This window comes from Ceratina calcarata, unplaced genomic scaffold (genome assembly GCF_001652005.2).
Source record: "Ceratina calcarata isolate Rehan_Ccalc_2016 unplaced genomic scaffold, ASM165200v1 scaffold143, whole genome shotgun sequence".
In the NCBI taxonomy this organism is placed as follows: Eukaryota; Metazoa; Arthropoda; class Insecta; order Hymenoptera; family Apidae; genus Ceratina; species Ceratina calcarata.
Genome location: NW_017135443.1, coordinates 73,597 through 98,762, shown reverse-complemented (window position 1 = coordinate 98,762; position 25,166 = coordinate 73,597). Strand labels below are relative to the sequence as shown.

At 37.1% G+C, this 25,166-nt stretch overlaps 3 protein-coding genes and 1 long non-coding RNA gene across 9 annotated transcripts in view; 1 reads left to right on the top strand and 3 right to left on the bottom strand.

Moving 5' to 3' along the window:
* The window catches only part of LOC108630608 (major facilitator superfamily domain-containing protein 1), a 5,821-nt gene extending 4,968 nt beyond the window's left edge, over nt 1–853 (bottom strand). Inside the window, exon 1 of the mRNA XM_018033982.2 lies at nt 324–853. Within this exon, the coding sequence (XP_017889471.1) occupies nt 324–462 (139 nt within the window). The 5' untranslated portion in view covers nt 463–853. The remainder of the gene's footprint in view (nt 1–323) is intronic.
* The window catches only part of LOC113465074 (uncharacterized), a 19,418-nt gene extending 6,615 nt beyond the window's left edge, over nt 1–12,803 (top strand). Inside the window, exons 2-3 of the long non-coding RNA XR_003389906.1 lie at nt 3,852–3,974; nt 6,438–12,803. This is a non-coding gene — a long non-coding RNA (uncharacterized LOC113465074). The remainder of the gene's footprint in view (nt 1–3,851; nt 3,975–6,437) is intronic.
* Nucleotides 980–2,511, bottom strand: LOC108630634 (chromatin complexes subunit BAP18). Of its 2 annotated transcripts, none has more exons than XM_018034051.2 (4): nt 2,415–2,511; nt 1,994–2,085; nt 1,486–1,584; nt 980–1,387 (listed from the first exon to the last, which is right to left on the bottom strand). In XM_018034051.2, the coding sequence occupies exons 1-4, from the start codon at nt 2,430–2,432 to the stop codon at nt 1,111–1,113; spliced, it is 486 nt and encodes a 161-aa protein (XP_017889540.1). In that variant the 5' UTR covers nt 2,433–2,511; the 3' UTR covers nt 980–1,110. The 2 variants fall into 2 exon arrangements, with proteins under 2 accessions (XP_017889540.1, XP_017889531.1); XM_018034042.2 differs by lacking the exon at nt 2,415–2,511 and adding an exon at nt 2,255–2,389.
* Nucleotides 2,814–25,166, bottom strand: part of LOC108630619 (putative RNA methyltransferase CG11342) — a 26,322-nt gene continuing 3,969 nt past the window's right edge. For 2 of the 5 annotated variants that reach the window (XM_018034010.2, XM_018034019.2), the window contains 2 exons: nt 3,867–4,080; nt 2,814–3,552 (listed from right to left, as the gene is read on the bottom strand). In XM_018034010.2, coding sequence (XP_017889499.2) covers nt 3,004–3,552; nt 3,867–4,070 — 753 coding nt within the window. In that variant the 5' untranslated portion in view covers nt 4,071–4,080 and the 3' untranslated portion in view covers nt 2,814–3,003. Of the gene's footprint in view, nt 3,553–3,866; nt 4,081–4,992; nt 5,107–12,812; nt 13,878–14,036; nt 14,846–25,166 lie in introns of those variants that run through there. The other 3 variants (XM_026818518.1, XM_026818514.1, XM_026818527.1) reach the window with 3 other exon arrangements.

The window sequence follows — 25,166 nt, the reverse complement described above, 5'->3', positions numbered from 1 at the left end:
TTGAGCTAACAAAAATTATAGTTCTAAATTTAAGAGTTTATTAAAAGTCAAACGTGTGTATTTCTGAAAAAATTTTATTTACATAGGTATATCAGGAATTATTTTTACCAGTTTAACTATGAAAAAGTAATCGCGTTAAAAAACTAATGTGTAAAGCTTTACATAATCATGCGATAAAAATAAATCGACGTTACTTAAGTATGCTAAATAACTGGAAAAGTATCAACATGGTCGTAATGCATCGAAACAAAGTGATTGACGATACATGTAAACAATGGCTAGTCAATCGCATTGCAACGGTAATATTACAGTGACAATCGTACCAAAGCCTAACAAACACATCAAACCCAGTCCGACGAATCGATATGGTAGCTTCTTAGGACTGCAGAATCCTTGCAAAGCAATTTCATCGTCACTCCTGTCCAGAGGAGTCTGTGGACTTTCCAATACGCCTCCTTCCATTGTCACAATGCGTTGTGGTGTAGATTATATCAATGTTTACAAACGCCTAACATAGCCACAGGTGCTTGGAATTGTATACGTTCAGTCGTGTTCACCGTACTAATCATTACACATCGATCAAACACACACGAGTCGATCCGTTATAAAACACAGCTGGAACTTGATTTAGGAAAAAATTTGCGGCCACGGATCAGCTCGTGAGCCCTGCTGATCAACTAACTCGAACAAGTTGGAATTGGGTGTGCTGCCAGTCGCGTCATCACTATCGCTAATCTGTCACTCAGCATGCGTCACATCGAGCTAACGTAAGCTGCGAAACAAGCAAGTACCAAATGATTGACGAAAAAGACTCTATTCACTTAATAAGCTAAGCAAGCGCATAAGCGTCCGGCCAATTAGAATTGTTGGTAACAACTTGACGCTTTTCTCGCAACAACTTCTCGCTGACCTCCTGGTTTGTGGCGCCCCCAGAGAGTATCATACGAGGTCGATAAGGGAGTAGATTGAAAACGTCGAATTATTGATTTTTACGAATTTACTTGAGAAACATAACTTATCATCACTTAAAACTAAAAGCGTACATTATGTGAAAAGAATCGTAGACTTAAACGAAAACGGAAGGAACGCGTTTGGAAATATTTCAATTTATTAAGAAGCAACCTCTTCAGTTGCACCCTCGAATTCAAGTTTCACTTGACATTCTTCTGGTAATCCTTCAACGTCCACCTCCGACTCGGGTGCGTTTAACATGTTTAGAGTCACCTCCGCCGATTTTCCCATTAATCCTTGATTCCCTGATTGCTGCTTCGATACTTGTTGCTGTATGACTGAAGATTGTTGCGTCTGTTGAGAAAGCATTTGTTGCCTCATAGGCACACCAGCCTCTTCAAAGGCTTTCTTCTTCAATGTCGTTCGAATTTGCGAGCTATAAAGCGAAATTAGTGGATTAATTTTTGATCGAAACTGACGCAGCGAAATTGAGGAACAACCGTGGGCTCGATGCAGCCTTTTTTGTTAACTTACACCGTTCGCCCCTTGATGTGTTCACTTATTTTGTTCAAGTCTTCACTGAAAGTCTTTACCGAGTGACGGAGCATCTCAATTTCCTCGTCAGTCCATTTACTATAGATTATGCGACACAAAGAGTTATGTAAATTCACAGCTAGCGATTTATTTTCTATAGCAAAGCGAATATCAATATTTTTGCAGATAATTATTTTTTGTTAATTGTAGATAATATTCGGTAAAATTGTAAAATTTACATGCATTTACGTTTATAATATTTATTTTCGTGTTTTAAATAAAAAAAGATTTGTTTGATTTATAGCGTCTAACTCAAATAATTTATACTTCGAGAAATTAAATAAGATAATAGCGCTACGTTTCTCATTGGTCAGTAAACATTACCACGTGATATTCTCCCGCGTTTCTCTAACGTTTGTATATAATGTCATGTGAGCTTGGACAAAAGCGACAAACGTGTAGCACTTATTTACGAACGAAAAATAATGATGATAATAATTTTAATTACCCTGCTGGTGAATCTGTTGTGGGATGCAACTGCATAGTTAATTCTCCTAGTTTGTTGAATGCTGCTCCGGCTGCGGTGAAAATTTCACCAACCTAAAACAGTGTAACATAAATTGTTATGATCATCCAAACATTTCACTGATCACTGGTATCCTCCGTTCCGTACAGATACATTTTCTTACAATCAAAGAGATTAACAAAAACAAAAACTGTAATAAAAAAAGAAAAAAGCAATTTTTTGCAGCATTGATCATAACCTAACCTTATGTCCACTCACAGACTCCATTGCTAGGAATATTCGAGGGTAAATGCACGTGACTCACGTAGAAAAAGAAAGACGAGCGGTGGGGGAGAACGACCGTTAAGTGTTATATGGCGGGAAACTGCCTAAAATCGGCGACATAGCTCGCCTTTTGCCTTACCTTACTCGCAGAGTTCATGTCACTTTATTCTGTCTACACTTCGCCATCAGCCGAACAAACGCACGCACGGTATTGCCATCTCGCGTCGTTCTCAGAGTCCCTGTATTTAAATAATTATATCTTGTCCTTGTTATACTTACTTTAATTCTATTTGCTCATTAAACCATAAGGCTAACAATGCACTCATGTGACTCAAGTTTGAGCTCTTTCCTCGACATTTTTTACCAAAGCACATTACATGTAGAACTATATAAAGATCCGTATACATATGTCTATTCGTACATTATACATATACGCTGTAATACTTGTGTAATTAATTTATTATCATATCAATGCAACAAATGTAGTTATAAAATGCATACGGGATTATTTAATGCATCGCCTAAGAATCTTCAGTACTACTGTCGGTCATCGAACTTTTCTGTTTATTTGTAGTACAATAAACTTCTACAAATGCACCTTACGATATAAAAGGCAATACATACACATATAATATTATTTTTGCCAATATCAGTGACTGTACAAAAGGAAAATAGTAGTTCCTTCATTTGACGTTATACGGAAACTCATCAATCTCGAGAGCGATTGCTCACGTCCTCTCATAAATTAATAGCCTCCGTTTCCACTCATTTTCCCCGGTAACAGTGACTTTTCGAAAATTACAAGATTCTGTCAATATCCGTTCGATGTGCATTGTCAGATCGCCGGTAAACTTCAACGTCTTTAACAAAGGAAACTCCTCGCCTTTCAATCGTCTCAGTCTTCTGGAGGCGTTTCTGTAACACTTCCAAAGCTGTGGCTCGACCACGACCATATCCGTTATGGAGCAAACCTTTTGTAAAAATTTAACCAATCCTTCGTCCCCGTGATTCAAATGAATCCACATTACAACAGAAAAACAAAACACGACGTCGAAGCGTGACTTCTCGAATCGACGAAGGTATTTGGCTAGTGTCCGGTTACGGTCTTCGTCCAGAAAATCCAGACACTCGAAAATAATACGATCCGGCCGCCGATTGCGTTCCCGTGCCCGCTCGATTAAGATCGGATCGAGGTCCACGCCGAGCAAGCAGATCTCCTTCGGTTGATCGACCGATAAGGCGCTCTCGAGGAAATCGTGCAACGCGAATGTCAAGTCCTGGAATCATTAAATACAATTTCCAATTTTTATACAACTACTTACCCGAATAAGGATTTTTAACAATTATTTTCGCTGAATGTTTCGAATGTATGTACAAGTTTTATCCAATACAGTGAGAGAAATTCCTAATTACAGTATTTCTTATTTATCGATATAATAGGATCGGCTAGGAACGACTTAAAACTAGAATAAGAAAATTCGATATTATTATTGAAAAGAAAATAATAACGGTTTCTAAACTTAAACGACGTTTGTAATTACGGATCACGGTTGACTCATCCTACTCCGTCTGACAGCTGTTTCAGCCTTACCCCGGCGTTGCAGCCGATGTCTAGGACTACGTATTTCCGGTCCGGATGGGACGACCGCCACACGCCACACGGAAGTTGCCGCACGCGTTCTTCCGCAGGATGGAATTGGTAATAATTTATGAAGTTCCCGTGTCTGCTAGCACCCGGATCCGTCTTACCTTCCTGCCTTTCCTTGGACGACGATTCCGCTTGTTTTCTCGACATTTCGGGAAACCTGAAATACCGTAAGTCACTGATGCAATTAATCGAAATGTCCTAATTAATTGAAGTGTCCTATAATTATAGAACACTTCAAATCTCGTCATTTGAAATGGAAGAACTATGTAAAACATAAGGTCTGTAGTTCTAGCGCTTTCTAGCACAAACTTTAAACACCCTACACTTTGATTAGTACAACGATCAATGTCAGTTGTATTAAAATCTCATTTCCTTAACGACTAACAACAATATTTAGTTCACTTATGATAAGCGATTAATGTGGCGTGTAAACGTTGCCACCGTCCAAACAGTAGACGGTTAAAAAGTTTTCAAGCATCGGTAGAAACAACGTATACATGTATCACTAACTGCAAAGCGTCTATAAATACACGATAAAAGATTGATAATGGAGAGTGTGGAGAGAATGGGGGTCGCAGACGTTGTAAGAGCGGAAGGATCGTAGAGATAATTCGCCGATGTCCACGACCCAAATAAATGTAGCCTTCGATCGTTTCATACTCGTGCTCGGCCACGAGGAAGGCCTGCAGCGAGAAATCGATGATGCATTGTCTTGCCAATCGCGGAGAAACTCACTTTCGTGCTACACTGTATTGTTACTTCGAACAATTCTGCTACACAGAATAATATTCTAGGAAATGTAGTAAATAAAAAATAACAGTAGTCCCGTTCGTAAATTGTTCGAGATTTCAATATTTGCAAGAAATTTCTGAGCGTAAATTTCGGGAGAGTCGAAAGGTGACCATAAAATCTACAGAGCTCAGGTAACTGAAGGGTCTGAAATAGCACGAGCCTTGCTCCTTCGTCTCTTTTTTACTACTCTTCGGGCTGCGATCGATGCCACGAGGTATTCAACAAAGAAAGTGAAAGTAGGAAAGAAAGAGAGAAAAGTAGGAACGGAATAACTTACGGAGGCAGGTGTTAGCCGAGCACCGATCCACGAACACAAGGTCCATTCTCCACGAGCCTTTTCGTGGCAATTTCCTCTTTCTTCGATACGTACACGGCAGATGTGCCCTGCAGCCTGATGCAGAGGCACGAAGCACGAGATAACCATGTAGGATTATACGATGGATACCTTAGAGCAGGCAAGCTGCTAGGGAGTATCGACTACACATGCCATGCTTTTCTCCGCTTGCCCACGACAGACCGCACCAGTGACCGAATATCAGAAAAAGTATTCCACGCGAACACCACGGGATAGAATTTCCAGGGTCTAATGAATGGCAAAATGCCTCTTTTCAGATCGTTGTCGTCATTCATGTTCCTGTCTTTCTCCGCAGAGGCACTCGAGGAAAAAATATCTTATACCTATCTACGTTAACGTATTCTGTTACATTTTTTGTGGAGATGCACTCTTGTTTTTTCTCTTGAGGGTATTTTCAAGTATTTTAAGATGAATGTGTTATACAGTTACTGGGATTAATATTCGGACGGAAAGTATACTATGGTAGATACTCTCTCCGTCATATGCGTGTATTCGACTCAAAGAGATTTGGCAATAATACACCATAAGTGGCTTGAAGCCGATTTGGCAATTCGAACAGAAGTCAAACGTGCTCATTCAGAGTCGATATTTGCTAATAATCATCCGCTTCGTGCTGTTTTCCATAACGTCCGGGAATGCGCCAAGTTAAATATATTGTGTCGTTCGCCAAAGTATGCAATAAAAGATATCACAAATTCGTTTGCTTTGCTAATTCGTACGAATCTCACATGATCGGTACACAATTGAACAGCAAAATAATTCATAAACAATACTAATAGTATAAAGTACATTGAAAAATATTCTCTAATCTGCTAAATCATGACTTTATCCATAAAATGATTCGGATTTTACGTAGCTCCAAATGCATTTTCTTCACATTTTTTTATACATCGTTTAGTACAGCAATCACCATAATTTTTTAAAATACATCAAATCGACCAATTTAAAAAAAAATTGTTCTTTTAAAAATGAAGTTCGTTAACTCACAATTTTCATTGACATTGCATATTGAACGCACTTGCTAACCATGATATAAAACGGATATTCGCTGATGTTGTAACACAGACTTTAATTAAAAAGTTTAATCAAAATGATGTGACGGGTACGTAAACAGTTAGTTTTATTCATTATTGTCGCATACATCATTCAAGAGGTTACTCAATGATAGCCTGAAGGTCGCGATTGAATAACCCAGTTGTAAATGCTCAGTTTCATTAAAAGAAACTCATTGACATAGTTTTTGTGAAGTTCAATATTGTTTGTACAACGTTCTATCAAATTACATCAGAAGTTCTCTGCTCCATAGACTTAAATATTTATCGACGCGTATAACTTCCGTAACAGCCTTATAAGTAGATAATTTTCAGAATCGAAGGACAACGAACCCGTAAATAGTTCTGTTTGATGATGCAGTTACTATGATTAGTCATCAGTGCTATCGTCATCTTCAATTCCGAAACGTGTAACGCTTTGAGGTAATGTATTCTACAACATTCCCTGACTTATGTTCTTCGTAAGATCACGTCATTGTGCCCAATGTCGTAAACAAATGTGTCAGTGTAATTAGAATTTGCTAGAAAAAGTAATAAAACAATTTTCTTAATTGATTTCGGGAAAGACCAATGATTGTTAAAGTTCATTTCATTCTTTGAAAAGTTATCGTTTTAAAAATTACTATTTCAACGAGCTGTCTTTGTTCAAAATAGAATAATACATAAAAAATGCTTTTCCTTGAATGAAAAAGCTAACCACTCGCGAACACAAATTAACTCTTACTAGTAGTTAAACTCTTAGTAGTTATGTAATGTTAAAAAGTTTGTGATAAAAACTGTTGGATGATATTCCACAAGCTTCGAGTTTGTTGGAATTTTAAAAAATACAAAGTAAAAACAAATTTACGTGGACTTGAAACGAAGTATTAGAAATTGTCGTACGACATAAGAGCTGTCCACTAGAAGGGTAAATATTTCTCCGGCGCCTCGCAACTTAATGCGAATGGGGCGAGTAGGACAGCCGGCTTGTTCATTTCTCCCTTTTATCCCTTTCCTTTCCTCCCCCGAAAATATCCCGTTGAATCTCCGGTCAGGTAGGCGTTCAACGTCCCCGGAAGTTGGTCGTAAGGCGATCCCCTCTCGCATCCGGCACATTGATCGCTGTCGTTTTCCAAGCCGTGGAAATCCGCTTTTTCCGGATTTTCGTATCGGGCACAAAACGACGGCAAACTACGAAGGCGACAAAAGGAGCCAGCGGCGAGGCGTTTCTAAACCGGTGGAAATCACAGCGAGAGGAAACGGCAGGACAATTAATACTTACACACGCTTCTTATATTGAATGGCAACGAAAATTGACGTAGATCGCACGTGGTGTACGTGTTCGAACCAATTTCCCGGGGATTCTCCGCAAACACGAATGAAGTCGTGTTTGAGTTTCACCGCTTTTGAAAGTCTCAAAGACCTCGCTGTTCTGAATTTATCTCGGGGATTAGAGCTTTCCTTGTCGATTCCCTCCAGATATACAATTGGTCACAAATATATTGGAACATCTTAACAGATTTGGAAAAACCAGATTTTGTTTGACTTATTTTGGAGCATATTTCAATCTATGAATTATTTTCTCGAAGACGGATAAAATAATTGGAATTGTAATTTTAGTTATGATGCATACAGAAAATTTATCTACAACAGCATTAAAATCGGCTAGTTTGATAGAGTGTACACAGAGTATATTGGACAAGGAATGCTATTCAAGGGAAATATCGTATGATGTGTCGTACGATTGCGACGGAAGTGCGTCTTATAAGTGGCACCGTCATATCCGGAATAAGAACTGAGGAATTCTAATTCAGTCGAGCCGGGTATGGTTTGAAATCTGTTTGCTCAGCCGCTTCTGCTCGTCCTTTTGTGCTTATTGCCGGCCACTATAATCCGGCACAAGTCCTCTTCCGACATAGTCAATTACGAATTATTATTGGAAACGTGGGAATGTTCTCGCACGTTTACGAGCACGCCGCTTATCATTTCCGTGACTGGTGCTGCGCTGTAATCTGACGCAATTTCTCGCGAAATCGATAACGCCGGTATTTTCGACTTCATTGTTCTCTACACGGAACTGAAACCTCAATATTCCTCTACGTCCATACGATATACAGGAGTATGACGTTTAAAGTCAATAGAATTTTATGTATTACTTAATACTGATAACCTTCTTGAAAATGAAAGAGTAATTTCTATTGAATTGTAATAATGATTGCGAAAAAAACCGTAATTATAAAATCAGCCTTCAAAATGAAACCGTCACGAAACAAAGTTATCGTAAATTTATCATTTATGAGTGAAGTCTTATGCTAATTTGTAATTTACATTTTCATAGCGAGTTTATTCAATGCCAACGTACGTCCAGTAAGTAGTTGAAGCATATTTCGCGCCTGTGTATTTAACGAATATTTCATCCCAAACAACAAATTTAGCAAATTGAGAAGTTATTATATTATTTTACAGCCTATAACAAAAAAAAGTATCTACGAAATTAATTTGTTTAAATATACAGGAAATAAGAAAGGCATGTCTATTTTCAATTTCTACATTATCTACGTTCATCTGTTTTTAGCTATCTCTTGGAAGAATACCTATTCCGTTTTACAAACATGTACTACGCTAGATTTATTATCCGTTTTATGTAAACCGAATTGCGGTAATGAGGATTCACTTCAGTGTCGCGGTTTCTAGAACGTTTCCGTTTCCGTGTCAATAATTCTAATACAGCTTGGCAGACCGTTTTCTCGTTCAAGAGACATATACTTAAGATCTTATTACAGAGATATATTAAATTCTCTTATATCTACTTATAATGAGTTTACAGTTTTATCAATATTTTTGTTTGGTAAGCATGTTTATATGAATTCGTAGAACAGATTCCACGTAATTTAGAAATCCCGTGCATTGTATAAAAATGAACTGTAGGAAAATCCGGTTGAAAAATAATACTCGCTTTTATGAAACTATCGGTTCCTTGAATTAAGCTAATCGAATGGAAAAATGAATATCATTGTTTTTAATGCTTGCAAGAGAAGTCTAACAATCCGTTGAACGTGAATCTTGGAAAGTGTAATTTACAACAATGTAAAACATGATGACAGAAGCAAGAAGTCCCGTACGCGATTGCAATTTCCGTGGCTGCGCGCTACGGCAGCGAAACGTACATTGCATCCGGTTCGTCTCTAATTCGCCGTTGAAAGTCCCACGGTCCACAGGAAGAACGAGTAAAACTGGATCGTGGAGGAAGACACATTAGGTTCTTCACTAGGGGAAAGCATTACATGTTTTTACGTACACGTTTGTTACTTAACGAATCAAAGTACGTATCTTCTTGGGAAGTGTTATGCTCGTCTCTACCAGTTCGTAACTGGTCTTGCGTGAAAAAAGATGTGCACGAATATTTATGGACATCACTGTAGCTTGGCACATCTAGTGTAACCCTATTACTGAGAATACATTCGAACATAAGGTACTTCATATTGACGTCGATATCGACTACTATCTCTACTGTCAGTACAGATTCTCTCAATGGCCTTCAGTCGTACTCAATAAATTCTCGTACATACAATTCCAAGGGGTTCAACCGTGTAACTGGGTCATTCCGACAAGGATACGTCGCGAATTCAATTTATCGAGCTTGTGTTTGAAGCCACGAGAAAAACCTCGTACGATGTCAAGATCGGCTTGAAATCCTTCTCATTGATTCGTATGGAGATCATTTTCTCATCGATTCTTTAAACTTGCAAGACTTCTTTGTATGTGTTATTAAGTTAAGTTTGTTTTATCTAATTGCACAACCAGATTTCTTGAATTCATTAAAAATCTGACAACCTTATCCATTTTTTTTATTAAGTGATTACTTAAACACATTTAGATTTGGTCTTTAGAAACAGTGGATATCATTCTCATTAGTATTACATACAGTTAAGAGTAAAACTGAACATACACTATTTAAAATTGAATAACTTTTCTAAAATCGGACCAAACGAGTTTTTGTAGTAGTTTAGGTGGATTAGTTTACTAATTAAACAATCAATGCATTTTGCACTCTTTACGAGCGATAAGTCCATTCTGTAATCTTATTTTATTAATTGCAAAAATTCTGGTTTAATCATATTGTCTAATACTTCAAAAATTCTCCTCTTTGCATTGTGCATTCTTACTCCAAGGCATAAAGGACGCTTCGCTCCTTTCAAGCTCTTCATCTACCATTATCCAATCCACAATCATGACCCTGTGACTCGTGCGATGAAGCAAGAGTTCGTTAGCTCGGTTTAGAAACGTAAGATCGGCTCGACCTCGAAATCGATATTGCAAAGAACACGGTGACGCTGTCCTGGTCGGCCAAATTCAACCTGTGCGCCTGGGGAGACGAAGGTCGATGACGTAGAAAAAAGGTGGGATGATGCTTTATCATGCGGAGTGGTGTGCCGATCCTTGGCTGGTTGCGAAAGAACCGAGAGTTGCTTCGTGAAACGACGACCAGGGATTGGCTCGATTTCCTCACGTGCCACACCGCGAGCTGACCGATTGAGAAACGACCGTGATAACGAGATCCATAAAATCCATCGTTTCTCTCGCCTCCTGTCGGAGATCGTACGTTTTTCATCATTGTGCTAGTTGAAAATTCTATTTCGCCACAATCTGATCTGATTCTAAAATTTTCTGACAATTAATTCAAGCAAATGTCTCCTTTCATTATCAGTACATATTTCTATTAATACGTTGTGCGAAAACTCTGTACGCGAATCAATTGATTTCCTAGACAAATCAAAAGTATCTTTGTTATTTCCACGATATAAGAAAGAGCATTGAGATAATATTAGATAACACGTCTGTAGTATTGTATGACCCATTCAACATAAATGAGCCGGAAGGGAGATTTGGGAGGAAGGGGAATAGAATCCGAAATATGCTATTATTTGTCACATACTAATAAGTATTTTACCACTATATGTATACACAGATGTGATTTGTGCATTGAATGCGGTCTGATTAGAATTAAAAATTTAGATGTTATTAATACAAGTCATCGCTGTAGTGATCATCTACTATCAATAACAGCTATATCGGTCTGAATATTCATAAGGCATAGGGCATCCCATTTTACATTACACCAACAAAGATTCCATCATTGCAATTTCAAGCACTGCATTCGCAGAATGCCGCATTTTATTGGTATTGCAATTTTTATTTATTAATATCTCAGAAAGTAATCAAGGCCCGGAGCTAAGATTTTATGTTCCATGTATCCTCCTGCTGTCCGCTATATCACTTATGATAGACTTTATTCTGACGAATGCGTCATATCGTACTTTATCCAATAATACGAGCGACTGCGAGCTAGCGTATACGGTTTCGCAATAATCAATGAAACATATATACTGTGATAACAGTTATTCATATTTTTGTTCTACTCGTCCGGTTGCATCAGCGTGTTGCGACAGCGAGTTCGTGCGAAACTCGCGTCAAAATCGCGTCTCGTCTCACGTTCCTGAATGAACACGGCCAATATTCTTTCGTCTGGCAAAATTAATAACGTTCAAGGTAAACCTGGCTCGGCGACCAAATCGAGTAACGTGAAACAAATTAAATTTCTTGCTGTTCAAAACTACGTAACAGGAGCGAATGAGAAACTGCTGAATAGCAGATGAAAAGCGTAGGTAGGTGATAAAAATATGTGTAAACCGTTGGAGCAGTTACAGTTCTTTTTTTCGATTCGATCTCGAAATAGAATTTTCACGAGTGAGGTAGTTTATATTCGAGGACAATCGGAGGATTGAACGTCTTCAATAACGCATGATTTACCAATCCTCCGCTCCTCTCGTTCGCTCTTTTTGCCTCTTGGTCGCCTCTCCTTCTGGCCTTCGTTCGGCCAGGTAAAACCTGCCAGGCTAGCCAAGTTCAATGCGGGAATGAATGAGCGTACGATACGATACTACCTAAGAGACGATTGCAGCATGCCGCTTCCGGTATGTGTTTGAGCATTTCGAAAGAAAATACGTTGGCGAACCCTTTGCTTGGGTGTGCTTTATAGTCACGTTTGAGGAACACCTTTTAACGGCGATAGTGTAATCGGAGACCAGTCCCACCGATATAAAGATACTTTGGAACTCGTTTGCATATTCTGATATTGCGGAATTGATCGAAAAAAGAACGGAGAAAGATTTAGCATTGTGTAAGTAACGAATAGAACATTATTAAAAGTAAAAAAATTAACGTTCCAAATGTAAAAATAGCATTTTTGTAATACATGACCCTCTGAAATATGAACTCTGATCCAATAATTTGTTTTTACGTAAACAATAATACCAAACATTTGACTGTGAAAATGTTCTTTTCTGAATCGTAATTGGCGCTATAGAGGTTGACACTCTTCTATACACGTGCCCGCTTGTTAAAAAGTGTTACGAAGCCGCCGATGCAATTACGCGCCTGTCCGCTCGCTTGGTTGCGCGCGTGCGGTTACGTTAAGAACATGTATACGTACAGACTTATCTAAAAAAAATAGTTCTCATTGAAACTGATAAAAAATGTCCTAGATCTCAAAATTGACCGTAAAGTCATTTTACAATGACAACAAACCTTCCTTACCGATATTACGAGGTTGCTCAATAATTATAGAAGAGGGACCGCGACTAACTGATCAGATTTTCTACTTACACTTGTTGCGCGTACGTATATAAGTGTAAAAAGTGTTGTACTTACTTGACGTAATACACTGTGGCCACAAAAAGCATTGGCACGTGATTATGGCTTTCGACGAGACGCTCTCTAATGTTAATTCCACACTAAACACGATACATATTAATTTACAGGAAACTCAACACCCTTGAATCTAGTTAATCATGTATTTAAATACTGAAAAAACGCAGCGGCGCGCCAATACTTTTTACAGCTACTGTATATTTAAACGGTTGCATAGACTCGTGTTCCTGAAGCGGTGGGGACTGTGCTGCGAAACACACGGCAATGCGAACCTCGAGCCGAGGTCGGCATTCTCTCATGACTGTCGTTTCGCTCGTTCTGTCGAGAGTAGTGTCCTCGAAAATCAACGAATCGAGCATTCATTGTCAGTACCTACTCTACTGGCCAGACTACCGGCAATATCGGTCTGCTGACTTTGAAACGCGCTGTTCCTCGGTTCCACTTTGTCCGCAGCAGTCATTAAACACTGGATTCTAGCCAACGTAGAATTATCTTACCTCCATCATTTTCTGGCAGTTTCAGCTTTGTTTCGATTGTAAATATCCTGATTTAACGATAGCATAAGTCACAGTTCATTGTTCGATTTCGATTTGGTAAGATGGGTGTGAGTCACGCGAGTTAAAGATAGTTAAAGGTTGTGAATATTTTAAGTGTTACTCTTGCGGTAGTTCGAGAAAGCACGTCACTAGCATAAAACTTAAATAATATAATAAATCATGTTGCTCATCATGTTAAATAGTCATTTAAGTGAGATAAGAAACCTTTTGTGATTCGTTGGCAGAATATATATAACAAGCTAAATTTGGTACTATACTGGCGCCAACGGGATGCAATAGGTTGCAATTAACTATTACAAAGATAGAGCATTTGTTCAAAGAAAACTTTTCTTTAGTTTAGCAGTTCCATAAACAATATTAGATTGGTGCACAAATCATTGCTATCCTTGATGCATTTGTTATATTTTCTATAAAATTAAATCTAGGAAGAATTTCCTTCAATCCTTTCGCTGTACAAAAAGCGTGTTTTGAAATTTGTGTCCATTACTTCTTTCTTCGTAAGTCGGACCTACAGCAGTTTTTTTTAATTTTTTGTTATGCATCATATAATAAACTAATCTCTCTAACATTTACAAAAGAAATTAGTTCGTTAGATGCAATATTAAAAAAGTTATTCAATTTTGAAACGTGTGCGAATATCTATGGACTTCACTGTATGTATACGTACACACGTATCGATATACCTGCATCAATGATTAACAAATCGATTGGACGAAGTCATTCCTCCCCGGGCGAGCACGTGATCGGTATTGATCCGATCTTTTCCTTTCTTCTTTCGGTTTCTCATTTTTCCCCGTTCGTAGGTACCTTTTTTCAAAACTGTAATCTAATGCAATCGCATTGGCTATTAGCGATAAAATCGTGATAGGTGTGTTCACTTGCTCACGATAAAATGATGCTTATTGTTGCCTATGGAATCAGTGGGGCATAACTGAGCAACAGTTTACACGTGGTACGAGTGTAACGATCGAATAGAGGTGGTAGAGGTGGAGGGAACGTCACAGAGACGCGTTACAGTGTCACTGAAACAGTCGGAATTTACGTAAGAATGATCCTGCATGAAATCATACCCCGTTACGATGGAAAGTTTACGTAGCAATAATGAATTGTAGATTTATCAGCGGCCCGTGAGTCGCGTTGGGACTTTTCCAGCGGGATTTCACGATGCAGTAGAACTGGGAAAAGGGGATTTTCGGAACGGGAATTCGCTATGAAATCGACACTCCATGCCTTTATGACTCAAACTAAAACTGGAAGATGAAAACTTCTAGACTGGAATTATAAAATGATATAATACTTTCCGGATAACATTCAGTGCAACGGGATTTAATCTTTACGGGATAATTACAAACATTCATTATTATTGATGCATACAAAATGTCATGAAACACGACAGATTTATTATAATTTCTGTAGTTTATCATGTACTTTGTTCAAGTCAACATATCAATTACTTTTACACATTCTTAAATGATTAGATAATTTCAGTATCCCAAGTGTAATTGAAGATTCATTACTAAAAAAGCACTAATCAAGAACTTTAAATATTGTACCCTTTACTATCTTCTTCGCAAATTCGATCTATAGCAAACTTTTTGTTATACGTCATATAATAAACTAATCTCTCTAACATCTAAAAAAAATTAATTCGTGAAATCCAATATTAAAAAAGCTATTCGGGTTTGAGATGTATGCGAATATTTATAGATGTCACTGTATATTGGATCTATTCGATCCCGAAGCAATAATACTATCCGTCAAAAATACACAAGGGGGATAGAAGAGGCACGTTTCGCATCCAAACGGATTTTCGAAAGGATACGCGCATCCTGCCCGGTTAGATTCCCTACTTTCCGTTGCACGGAGCAGCTGTACAAAGGGAACCGGACGAGGAGGAGGATACTGACGAGCGAGAAAAGCGGACGAGGGATCTAGCTCGTTTCATTTCGATTTAACCGCAACCCCATGGAAACGTGTGCCACCGATGCGCACGTGGCACATTATTTTCGGTCTCGAAAGGAGTTTAAAGAATCCATCTGCTCCGAAGTATGTAAAGCATCCCGTGGAACTATTATACATATTTGTATCGTTAGGGAGTTCCACGAAATCCTTGAAGAAAAAAATAAGCTTAATGATACAGATATTTAAAGATGTTTCGTATAATATTACGATGTATCATTACACTCTAGTTATACAGTGTGATCCGCAACTAGTGATGCAACCAGACAACCATTTACTTGTATATTTCGGAGATCTTTGTTACAGATAATTTATGTAGCTATTCACTGATTCGGTTTTAGTCTTATGCATATATGTATGTATATCTGTCAGGCGGTTGCAAAACAATCAGCAATGTAACACAACACTGTTTGCAAAAGATTTCACAATGACCCGTGAAATATCGGGAGGAGATCAACGTGCACAGGCGAATTACGAAAAATGATCGATCGGCCATTTTATCGAGCTCGAGAGATAGAGAAAGCACGTCCCCCTCGATGCGAAAAGGTCAAAGATCTCCTGCGGGATAAGCGATCGGCTTTTCCCGAAAGTCCACGGGAGAAAGCGTGATTGCAAGAAACCGTGTATTGTACGAGACGGCTCGCGGTTCCGGGATCGATAAGTGGAAACCACGGCGCATCCATCGTGGAATGAAGCTGGAGATATCTTTGGATCTTATCTCGGTCCCGCCTTTCCGTCGTTCATGAACCCCATTTACGCGTAGGAGGATCAGCGCATCCTTTCCCGAAGATCCTTCGCTCACATCGTGACCGTTTCGGGGACTTCACCTCGAGGTTATCTTCTTTTACACCGTAGGATGATTCCTAGCGGTGAAGACTTAAAGACAGTTTCCTTAAATTTTTTTTAAGAGTTACAAGTGTTAATTTAAATGTCCTTTATATTTGCTCGAAAACTGAATACTCATTACGATATTAAAAGTCGAGGTATTTAACTTAAAAAATGAACCGTTCAACGTGGGATCCTTAGAAAACTTACTAAGAAGAGACATTTTTATGAATAACGTCATTGGCCCACTTCGTTCGCTTTTTTATATTTTATTTTATTAATAGCAGTTGGAAGCAAAAATAGAAGAGGAACTTTTGATTCGGAATTTCATCCTCTTTGACACGTTTAGAGGAAAGTCGTACATTCTGAGACATCTTATATATTCTCTGATATAAATGTTAAATTTCACATAAAGAGGAGAATTTCCTTATAATTTTGTTTACCAAATACTTAAGAGATTCTATCTTATCGGTAATATTAATTATCTTTGGCAAAAAAAGCAGAGTATCAATTCGGAACGTCCTCGTTCCCATCGCTGGGAGAACAGGCGTCGCGTCGTACTTATTGTTGTACTTATTCCTTGCTAGCTTCTTCCTTCGACTATTTATCGTTACTCGTGTATGCCCTGGACACGAGTGAAAATACCTGCGAACCGGTTCCAGAATTTTTCGTCAGGCTCCCAATCCCGGACTTTAGACCGGTATTCCTCCACGTTTGCAAGATGCGTAGGCCGTTTCGCGAAACGCCATTCCGGATATACCAGCGAATTCGTACCACGCGAATTCGTGTCACGAATACATACTTGGATCCGCTAGTCTACTATGCGCACGTTGCACGACAAATAGATGTAAATCAATCTTTTGAAACTGATTGATAAAAATCCCTACTACGAAAAGATAAAAACAAAAAATGGTGTATATGTATATGTATGTGTCTTCCGCATTCCACAGATATTTACATATTAATATTTTTATCCGATTGTATATTCTGCCACTTCGTTTTTCCAACGTTTGGTACGCTTCAAAAAATACCCGTGACGAATTCATTGGCACTTACTAAGTTATAATCAGTTATCCTGATTGTAAGTTACAGGGGCACGAACAAAAACATCTCCCTTCTAGCATAGTCGGAAAAACTTGAACTGTTTTATTTTCGTATCACTGTATCGTCCTATAACATTAGCTTTAATATAATAGACGCTATATTGTACTGTGACAATATTTGACCACCACTGTTCTATAATCTTTCGTTTTAAAACACGATGGATTTCTCCTGTACAGTCAATCCCAAAAGTTTATGCACTTTAGAAACGCATTTTTTAAAAATAAATCAGACGTCAATTGAAAAATTCATTTTTTCTATCGTATGAGAAAAGTTATTTAGAGAAACAGTACCAGAATCAACCAATAGAAAAATATTGAAAGGCATCTTTCTTTAAATTTTGACTCGTCCACTCACATTTGAATCAATAAGTGCAATCTTCTTTTGCTGCATCTTGTATTTCCGAAAGCAAACACGATTAATCCCGTTTAACCCGGAAGTACAGAATGATAATTCCGAACAATGTAGACACTTCTGTTCTGTTGTTAAAAATAAGGTGAACTCGACAGAAGGATCAAGTCCGAAACGAGAACATGGAACAGCTAATCTTAGCTTAGGTATATTCCGTAAGTGTCCCCGCTTCAAAGTCCACGGATGTTACAGTGAATGGACGTCGGTTTCATTGTCGAATGTCGCAATCCACCTCGAGCGAGGTCGTTCACGAGGTTTCGAGGTCCGCCTGTCCTTTGATTCCTCACAAAGATGCAGCTGTTCGACGGAGGTAATGCTGCCGCCCGAGCATAATCGTACTACGTGTTCTCTTTGATCTGCACGCTAATCGGCTTTTCCAAAATTCCCCTGTTTGCTGATTGGGTATTTTGTGAAAACGCAACAAACAGTAGACACATAAAGAGTAATTACACTGTATTATTACTAAAATATTCATCGAAATTTATTTTTGTTATTATTAATTTTCTACTTCATCCATTATCAATTTAATCTATCAATGAAAGAAGACACGATGCTAACTCGAATCTACAATATTAAGATGTCTATTTACTTAATGGCAGAAGAACTAAATTCAATCCAATATAATGAAGGATTAAGTTAGTATAGTGATTGAGAAATTAAGAGCTATCTTACTTAATTTCCAAAGATAGTTTCAAATATAGCAATATGCATTAAGGAGTCATTGACCCCAAATAGGCTAAGCAATCGAACATATTGATACTCTGAAGTACATACCAGTATGTCCACTTCAGACGATAGAGCAAACGTATAAGTCGCAATTGTAGTTGCGACAAATCAAAAGCCATGTTACAACACGTTGTCTCATCTTCCGAAGGATCAACAGATAAGGCGTAAAAAGATTTTCGTTTACTTTGCTCCAATAAGTAAGTACATACACATTTTCCTTTGTCTCCCGGTAGAAGACGCAAAGTTATCATCTTATCGACGAATTTTTTTCTCGAAAACCTGATCGTGAGGCAACATTCCCGGGTGATAGAATGATCACATTTTTCATGAACATCCTGCAACTATCTTGCTATTAACAGATAAGGAGACGCAATACTCCGCGGTTTTGCAATTTGTATATCGTCAACGAGGTCACGCGCTATCGTTTGTTAAACGAAAATCGCTTTTAGAGAAATCGTCAATCTATATACGAGTACATACGTATATCTTAGTATCGAATGTATGAGTTTAAAAATTGATGCGGTAATCTAGGTAAAAAAAATATACGAAGTCATTTTCGAAAGTCTACACTACATATTTTAATTTGATAATGTTCTCTGAAAAACTGGAGTATTAAGGGAACCACCTTCACAAACCTAAATACTCAGTAAAAAAAAACTTCCGGAGTGACCGATAAGGTAGTCCATATCACCGGAAACGTAGCCATATACTGAACGGAGACTTCCGCGGTTAAGTTCCTGTTCCTAAGGATTAGTATCGGGGACAGATAACAGTCCTGTATACCGTTTGTTTGCGATGGGTCTCAGGTCTCAGATCCGTCGTTTAGACGTTTAGGTACCATTATAATCCCTTTGAAGGCAGGCAAACTCGGAACGGAAGTTGCATTCTTAGCAAGTTTAATTGAGGAAACGTGACCATTTCCAAATCCGTAACTCGCAAAGACGTGACCGTTTATCATTGTATGTATATATAGTTATTTTTAAGTCCTTGGTAATTGACGGGATCTTAATCATGAATCATGCGGATTTAGAAATTGTTAAGTAGACTTTGAGGAGAAACTAACCCTTTTAATACCAGATTTCAAAACGTATAATGCAGCCAGAAATATTGAGTTGCTCAATTTTGAAAGAATCGAAGCAATTCTGAAATAATTGTAATTGTCAATTATCCTTGAGGACTACTAATACCCGAACAAATCACTAGTAAGTAAAAAAAATGTGTTCGTTAAGGTAGTCTTCGTACATCTGAATTTATGTACGATTCTCAATACTTCCTTGAGACCATCTGTTTTTCCAAATTAATGGTTCCGAATTTATGATTACCATCATCAGTATGATTTGAATTTATATTCAGAAGTATAATCAAAGTTCGAACGACATGTATCCCAGATTACACACACACACACGCGCGCGCGCGTATAGAACGTGATGCAATCGCAGACCTCTAGGTAGAAAAGCAGTATTCAAATCGACACGTGGAGGCCTTTTCTCCAAGAATAATACGCTTCGAAAAGGAGAAGCCGTGTTTCATAAACTGTTATGTTGTAACATAATTGGAATACTGTGTAACACAAACTTAACATTGATACAATTTGTAATATCTCGTCAATTTTTATGAACAAATCATATTTAAGATTGCACTGGTTATGAGTTAAAATAGTGACACATATTTGAAATTTTGCAAATAAATAGTTATTATTATATGAAACTTAGATGAAAAATTTAAAAGAAATGAAGAAACTCGTTCCTAAGTTATATCAATTTGAAGTTAACATGTATTATGAAATTTAGTGAAATAGGACTATATTAAGTTAGTTAGATTTTTATTAGTAGTTAAACGACTTTAATAATTATTTTATCATAATCCAATTAAAAAAGTATATCTTAACAGAAGTAATAAAATCATCATATAACTTTTTACAGAGATTTTACAGCTAGAACAATTTTAATTCTACCATCGTGAAAATGATATCATCTCGATACAATAACACTCATAACCAAAGTAATATTACGAATTGATCATGTATTTCCACTTTAATCATCGAATTGCACGTTCTTTTATTTAAACTGAAATATAATAGATAAATCCCAGTTGATAAATCGAAGCTCGCAATTTGGTGCAATAATGGATGACTAATAAACGTGTACTTACGATGTATATTATCGCCCCCGTGAAAAATCATACATTACATTCATAGAAATGATGCAAGGTGGGGCAATAATTATGTGGAAATGACCCAGGTAGAGGGTTTGAAAAAATTTATTGTTCGTTACATCAAGTCACGTAATTAAAAAACTTCATAATTTACTTATTTATTTAATTGACGGTTATATTATTGTATTAGAAATGAATATACATGCGCGTATACGGTACTCGCGCTCACTTATTGACCATTTGTACGGAGAATGTTGCGCTCACGGTTACGAAAAAGCGAAATGATACGATTCAGTGGAATCGGATATCTAAAAGCAAGTTTTTGTAATCAGGCGCAATCCGAATTGATTAAACGAGACGTTGCACCATGACACAACTTGTTCTCTCTTACGAAAAGCACGACTTATGTTGTGGGAGCGATACGCTACGTCACCTCGATGCAATTCACGCAAATCGATGGGAAACAGTATTATAGGAACTCTTTATTACAAATAGAAACTCATAAATAGCTTGTAGAATAAAATTCGAAAAAGAAGATTAGTCCACTCATTTCACAAGTGAGAGCCTAGCATAACAAACGTGTCACTGTCATGCCTGTCTTCGTACAACGTGTCCATGTGTTAGTACCTATATATTACTCACAGTTTATTGAATAGGGCAGTCACAATAGATGGAGAGAGTACTTAAGTTCGTCAGGAGATTAACGAGTGTGACTAATTGTGGCCCGCTTTAAATTTGTGCAATCAATTATATTTCGTAGCTGGTAGCAACAGTGCAGAAGACGACGGTGCATGCCGCATGGCACGTACGCGACGAGGTGCGTAATTCAAACACCCCGTACCGTTGATATTTCATCATTTTACAGTTTCTTTACATTATTTTGCAATCTTACATGCAATTTTGTATGTCGTTGCAAACATCGCCGTCGTTCGCGTTAATTCTTTTCTCGTGATTTATAACGATCGTAGAATGAAAAAGTCACAAGCGTCTCCTCGAATACGAAATGGTTGCGCGATTAAACATCACCTGTGCGTTTGCTTTGTGAAATAGATACATACTTCTTTTTTTTCCGTTGCAGTTATAATAAGAATGCGTCTTTCTTGATAATTACGTAATATGCCACCAAATAATGTTCGCATAAGTTAATGAATTCATTTTTTATAGGTTTTATTTAGAGAGATTAAGTCCAATATTAAAAAAATTATTCAATTTTAAAATCTGTACGAATATTTTTGGACTTCACTATATATTAATATCGTTTGCACATTTTTTGCTTTTTTTCTTAAACGATTACGTTATTGCTGTACGATAGAAATACGATTTTCTTCATACCATTTATCTCTGTATGTGTTTTGGTTATTAATATGAAAGATAGAGGCATTTTTTAATTTATAATCAACTTTCGTGTTTGGTGAATTATTCGTTAATTGGGTGTACACGAATATCATAAATAACTGAAGATTGTTTAACATCCGCCTTCTTTAAATTTTTCATTAGTAAACACTTAGTATGTATCTGCTTTTCGTGTATTCTTCCTTTTAATACTGCATTATGGATAAATTTCATAAGAAAATATTGACTACAAGCGTGGCAAATATTTCTATCATTAAAAATTCTCAACATCTTATTCCGTTTATCAATACATTATATTTTTACCCATATTGCTTCCTAATTTGTATCTTAGTAATTTGAGATTAATATCAATCATTCCCACAAGTTGGACGACGAAACCCTCTGGGATTGTAATCGCCGGAAGTAACAATTTTTGACAACGATTGCCTGCGTCATTACTTTTTTCCTCCACAACAGACCGTCTCATGAGGCATCCGCAAAAATAGTTTTGGCCGTGAGCGTAATCGTACATCCGGTTCGTTTACCACGAGAATACCCGTTGGGTCGCAGTCCGCAGCTGGCTAACCGTTGCGTTTATGTCAGTCCATTACGAAAAAATCTCACGGAAAGTCGCGAAACAATGATCGTCGTGAAACTCTCGATGTGATTGCTGACAACAATTACGAGTCTCTGGAGACAAAGATTTAATGGGAGGGTGAAGGAGAATTTTATATTACTAAAACCCATTGTATTGGGTTAGTGCATATGAAACACTGTTCTCCTTTTAAATTTTAATTTTGAAAATCACCTACCATGTTCCTTTTCATTGCCTACATTCTGAATCAAATTGAACACAGGATAATTTAATTAGAGATGATTTATATCTCACCAAGACTTGTAACAAACAAATTGCATTTATATTAGAAGATGCAACATAATTATTGTGATAATTAGAACGTTTGTTCTCTAAATCTTAGTGTATTGAATAAATGAATAAACTTCTCTAATGAAAGAGAATGAAAATAAAAGGAACTGCGGCATAGAATCTTACGCAATTTCGAATAGAATTTTTCCTTAGTAAGATGCAACACGAGACCATATTTGCATCAACTCGAACACAGATAAACTTTATCACAGAGTTTGCAAATATGTCTCCTAATTTTATTAATCTACATACACGCACATCTTATTTTTCATATTTGCATAAAGTATCTCCATATTGATAGTAAGATGTAATACGAAATCATATTTATATCAACCCAACACAGATAAACTTTATCACGCCGGCTAATGCAGTAGAACCTCCGTTATGTGATCACCTATCGTGTGAATATTCTATTATATGAACCACTGTTATCTGAATATTCTATGATATAATCAGTATATTTTCTATAATGCTAAATACACTAACTGTTTACATATTTGCTTGCCTAAGATAAAACTTATTTAATATGAAATAAGCATAATACGTACTTAGAAAATTATATGAAAGAGTAAAAAATGAATTATTCACATTTTTCATATATGGATAAACATAATCAAAATTATATAGTGGGACTTTTCGGTCCCGACTTCACATTTATCGAAAGAATACTGTATGTAAGAAATGATCTATAAACAAATTATGTTCGTTTTACTTAATTTTGTATTAAATATAATTTTAGTGCTAATCTCTTGTTGTTCTATTATATTTATGTGTATGTTCTTGTATGAACACGTTTATCTCCAGTTAGTCTATGTAATGAAGATTTTACTGTACTAATGTTATTTATCGATTTAAAAACAAAAACCCATTACGTACAAAGCTTTCGTTTATCAAGAAATCTAGCTCGTTTTATCTATATGCAACAATCACGTCTGATGTCATTGGAAGAACTGCGATTAGTCATTATTCTCGGGATGAAAATTCCTCACGTCATATCGGAAATCATTAGCGATTGAAAACGTTTTGTTGCGTTAATAGTCAAAATTGAAAAAAGTGGTCAGTATATTCATCGATGATAATAAAATTATTATTGTTTCAATGAAAATGTCGGTAATGCCAAAACGGAAGTTATTTACTTGTTGCATGAATTCTCCGAATCTTTCGTGTTCGACAAATTTTCGAATCACCGGTCATATAGTATACTTATTACCTAGCTCCATTGTTTTGTGAAACGAGTCAGCAACTCATGTTTATCGATGAATAATTGCTAGAGAGTAGGTACTCGAGTCAGACAATTGAGTCAGACAAATCTTTCTGGCGCGTGAATGAGTCGGGGCAAAAGTATATCTACAATACGAAAGCTGGTCAAGCAATTGGTGACAGCATGACGCGCGTCACGTATACCCGTCCAATGTTTTTCCCATCTGCCCATTGATGATTATCAATCCAGTCAGTCAATGACCTCACATTTACTATGTCATCATCAAAACTTCTTCTGTGTCTGGATTCACGGAGATCTGCTTTTTACTCTCCGGTGATGAAATTATGCATTTTAAAATCACAAAGTACGCTTTTGTTTTAGCAGAATACTTGAACGAAATGAATTCGATTTGTCTCTTAAAGAGAAGTACGTTTGTCGAATATGTCTTTATGAACGACAATGCAAAAAGACTGAGTTAGAAAAAGAAAATCATTACCGAGGAACGAAGGATATCGAGTTTATTTGTATTGAATTAAACATAACTTTTCGCAATCACGTTCTGTCATACCATTATATGTACATATATCATAATGGTGTACGGAATCTACTCGTACACGTCTGCTTTGTTTGTGAATCTTTCGTTTACAATAGATACAAAATTAAATGTCATGCATACAGGTTTTATCAGTGTTCCCGTTTTGGCTCTGCTAAGCAGAACAATGATTGTACTTTGAATAAAAAACTTTCGCGGAACGATCAAAATCATCTGTCCTCAGTTATCTACGTAATAAAACAACGTGTCATGCCACGAAACGTTTTTGGAGAATGTGACGATAAAAGATAAGGAATCAACTGATAAACGCTATACGCAAAAACATGGCCATGTATTTAAAATTATTCACCGGAAATCGACAATAGTACCGGAAGCAAGATAAGAGCAGGCACTCGTAGCAAACACGGAAAGAAGAATCTAAAAAAGTCTACTATACATATATCAATTTCTAAGAATAAGATACCAAAAAATGAAGACAGTTATCGGAATAATATCAGAATTATATCCGTGAAGTGCGTAGCGGTCAGCCTTGAGCCTACTTTAGGCCGCTGAATGACGAAATTTTTGCGGCAATCTCTGACAAAAAGATCGTGCGCGTGAATTGAAAAAG

What these genes read in the sequence shown, in the direction of transcription:
- LOC108630634 (XM_018034042.2), bottom strand. Translation starts at nt 2,278, where the DNA reads ATGGAGTCTGTGAGTGGACATAAG. An exon ending in AGTCTGTGAGTGGACATAAG is followed by an intron (nt 2,086 to 2,254) that starts GTTAGGTTATGA and finishes ACACTGTTTTAG; the next exon opens with GTTGGTGAAATTTTCACCGC. An exon ending in CACATCAAGGGGCGAACGGT is followed by an intron (nt 1,388 to 1,485) that starts GTAAGTTAACAA and finishes TTCGCTTTATAG; the next exon opens with CTCGCAAATTCGAACGACAT.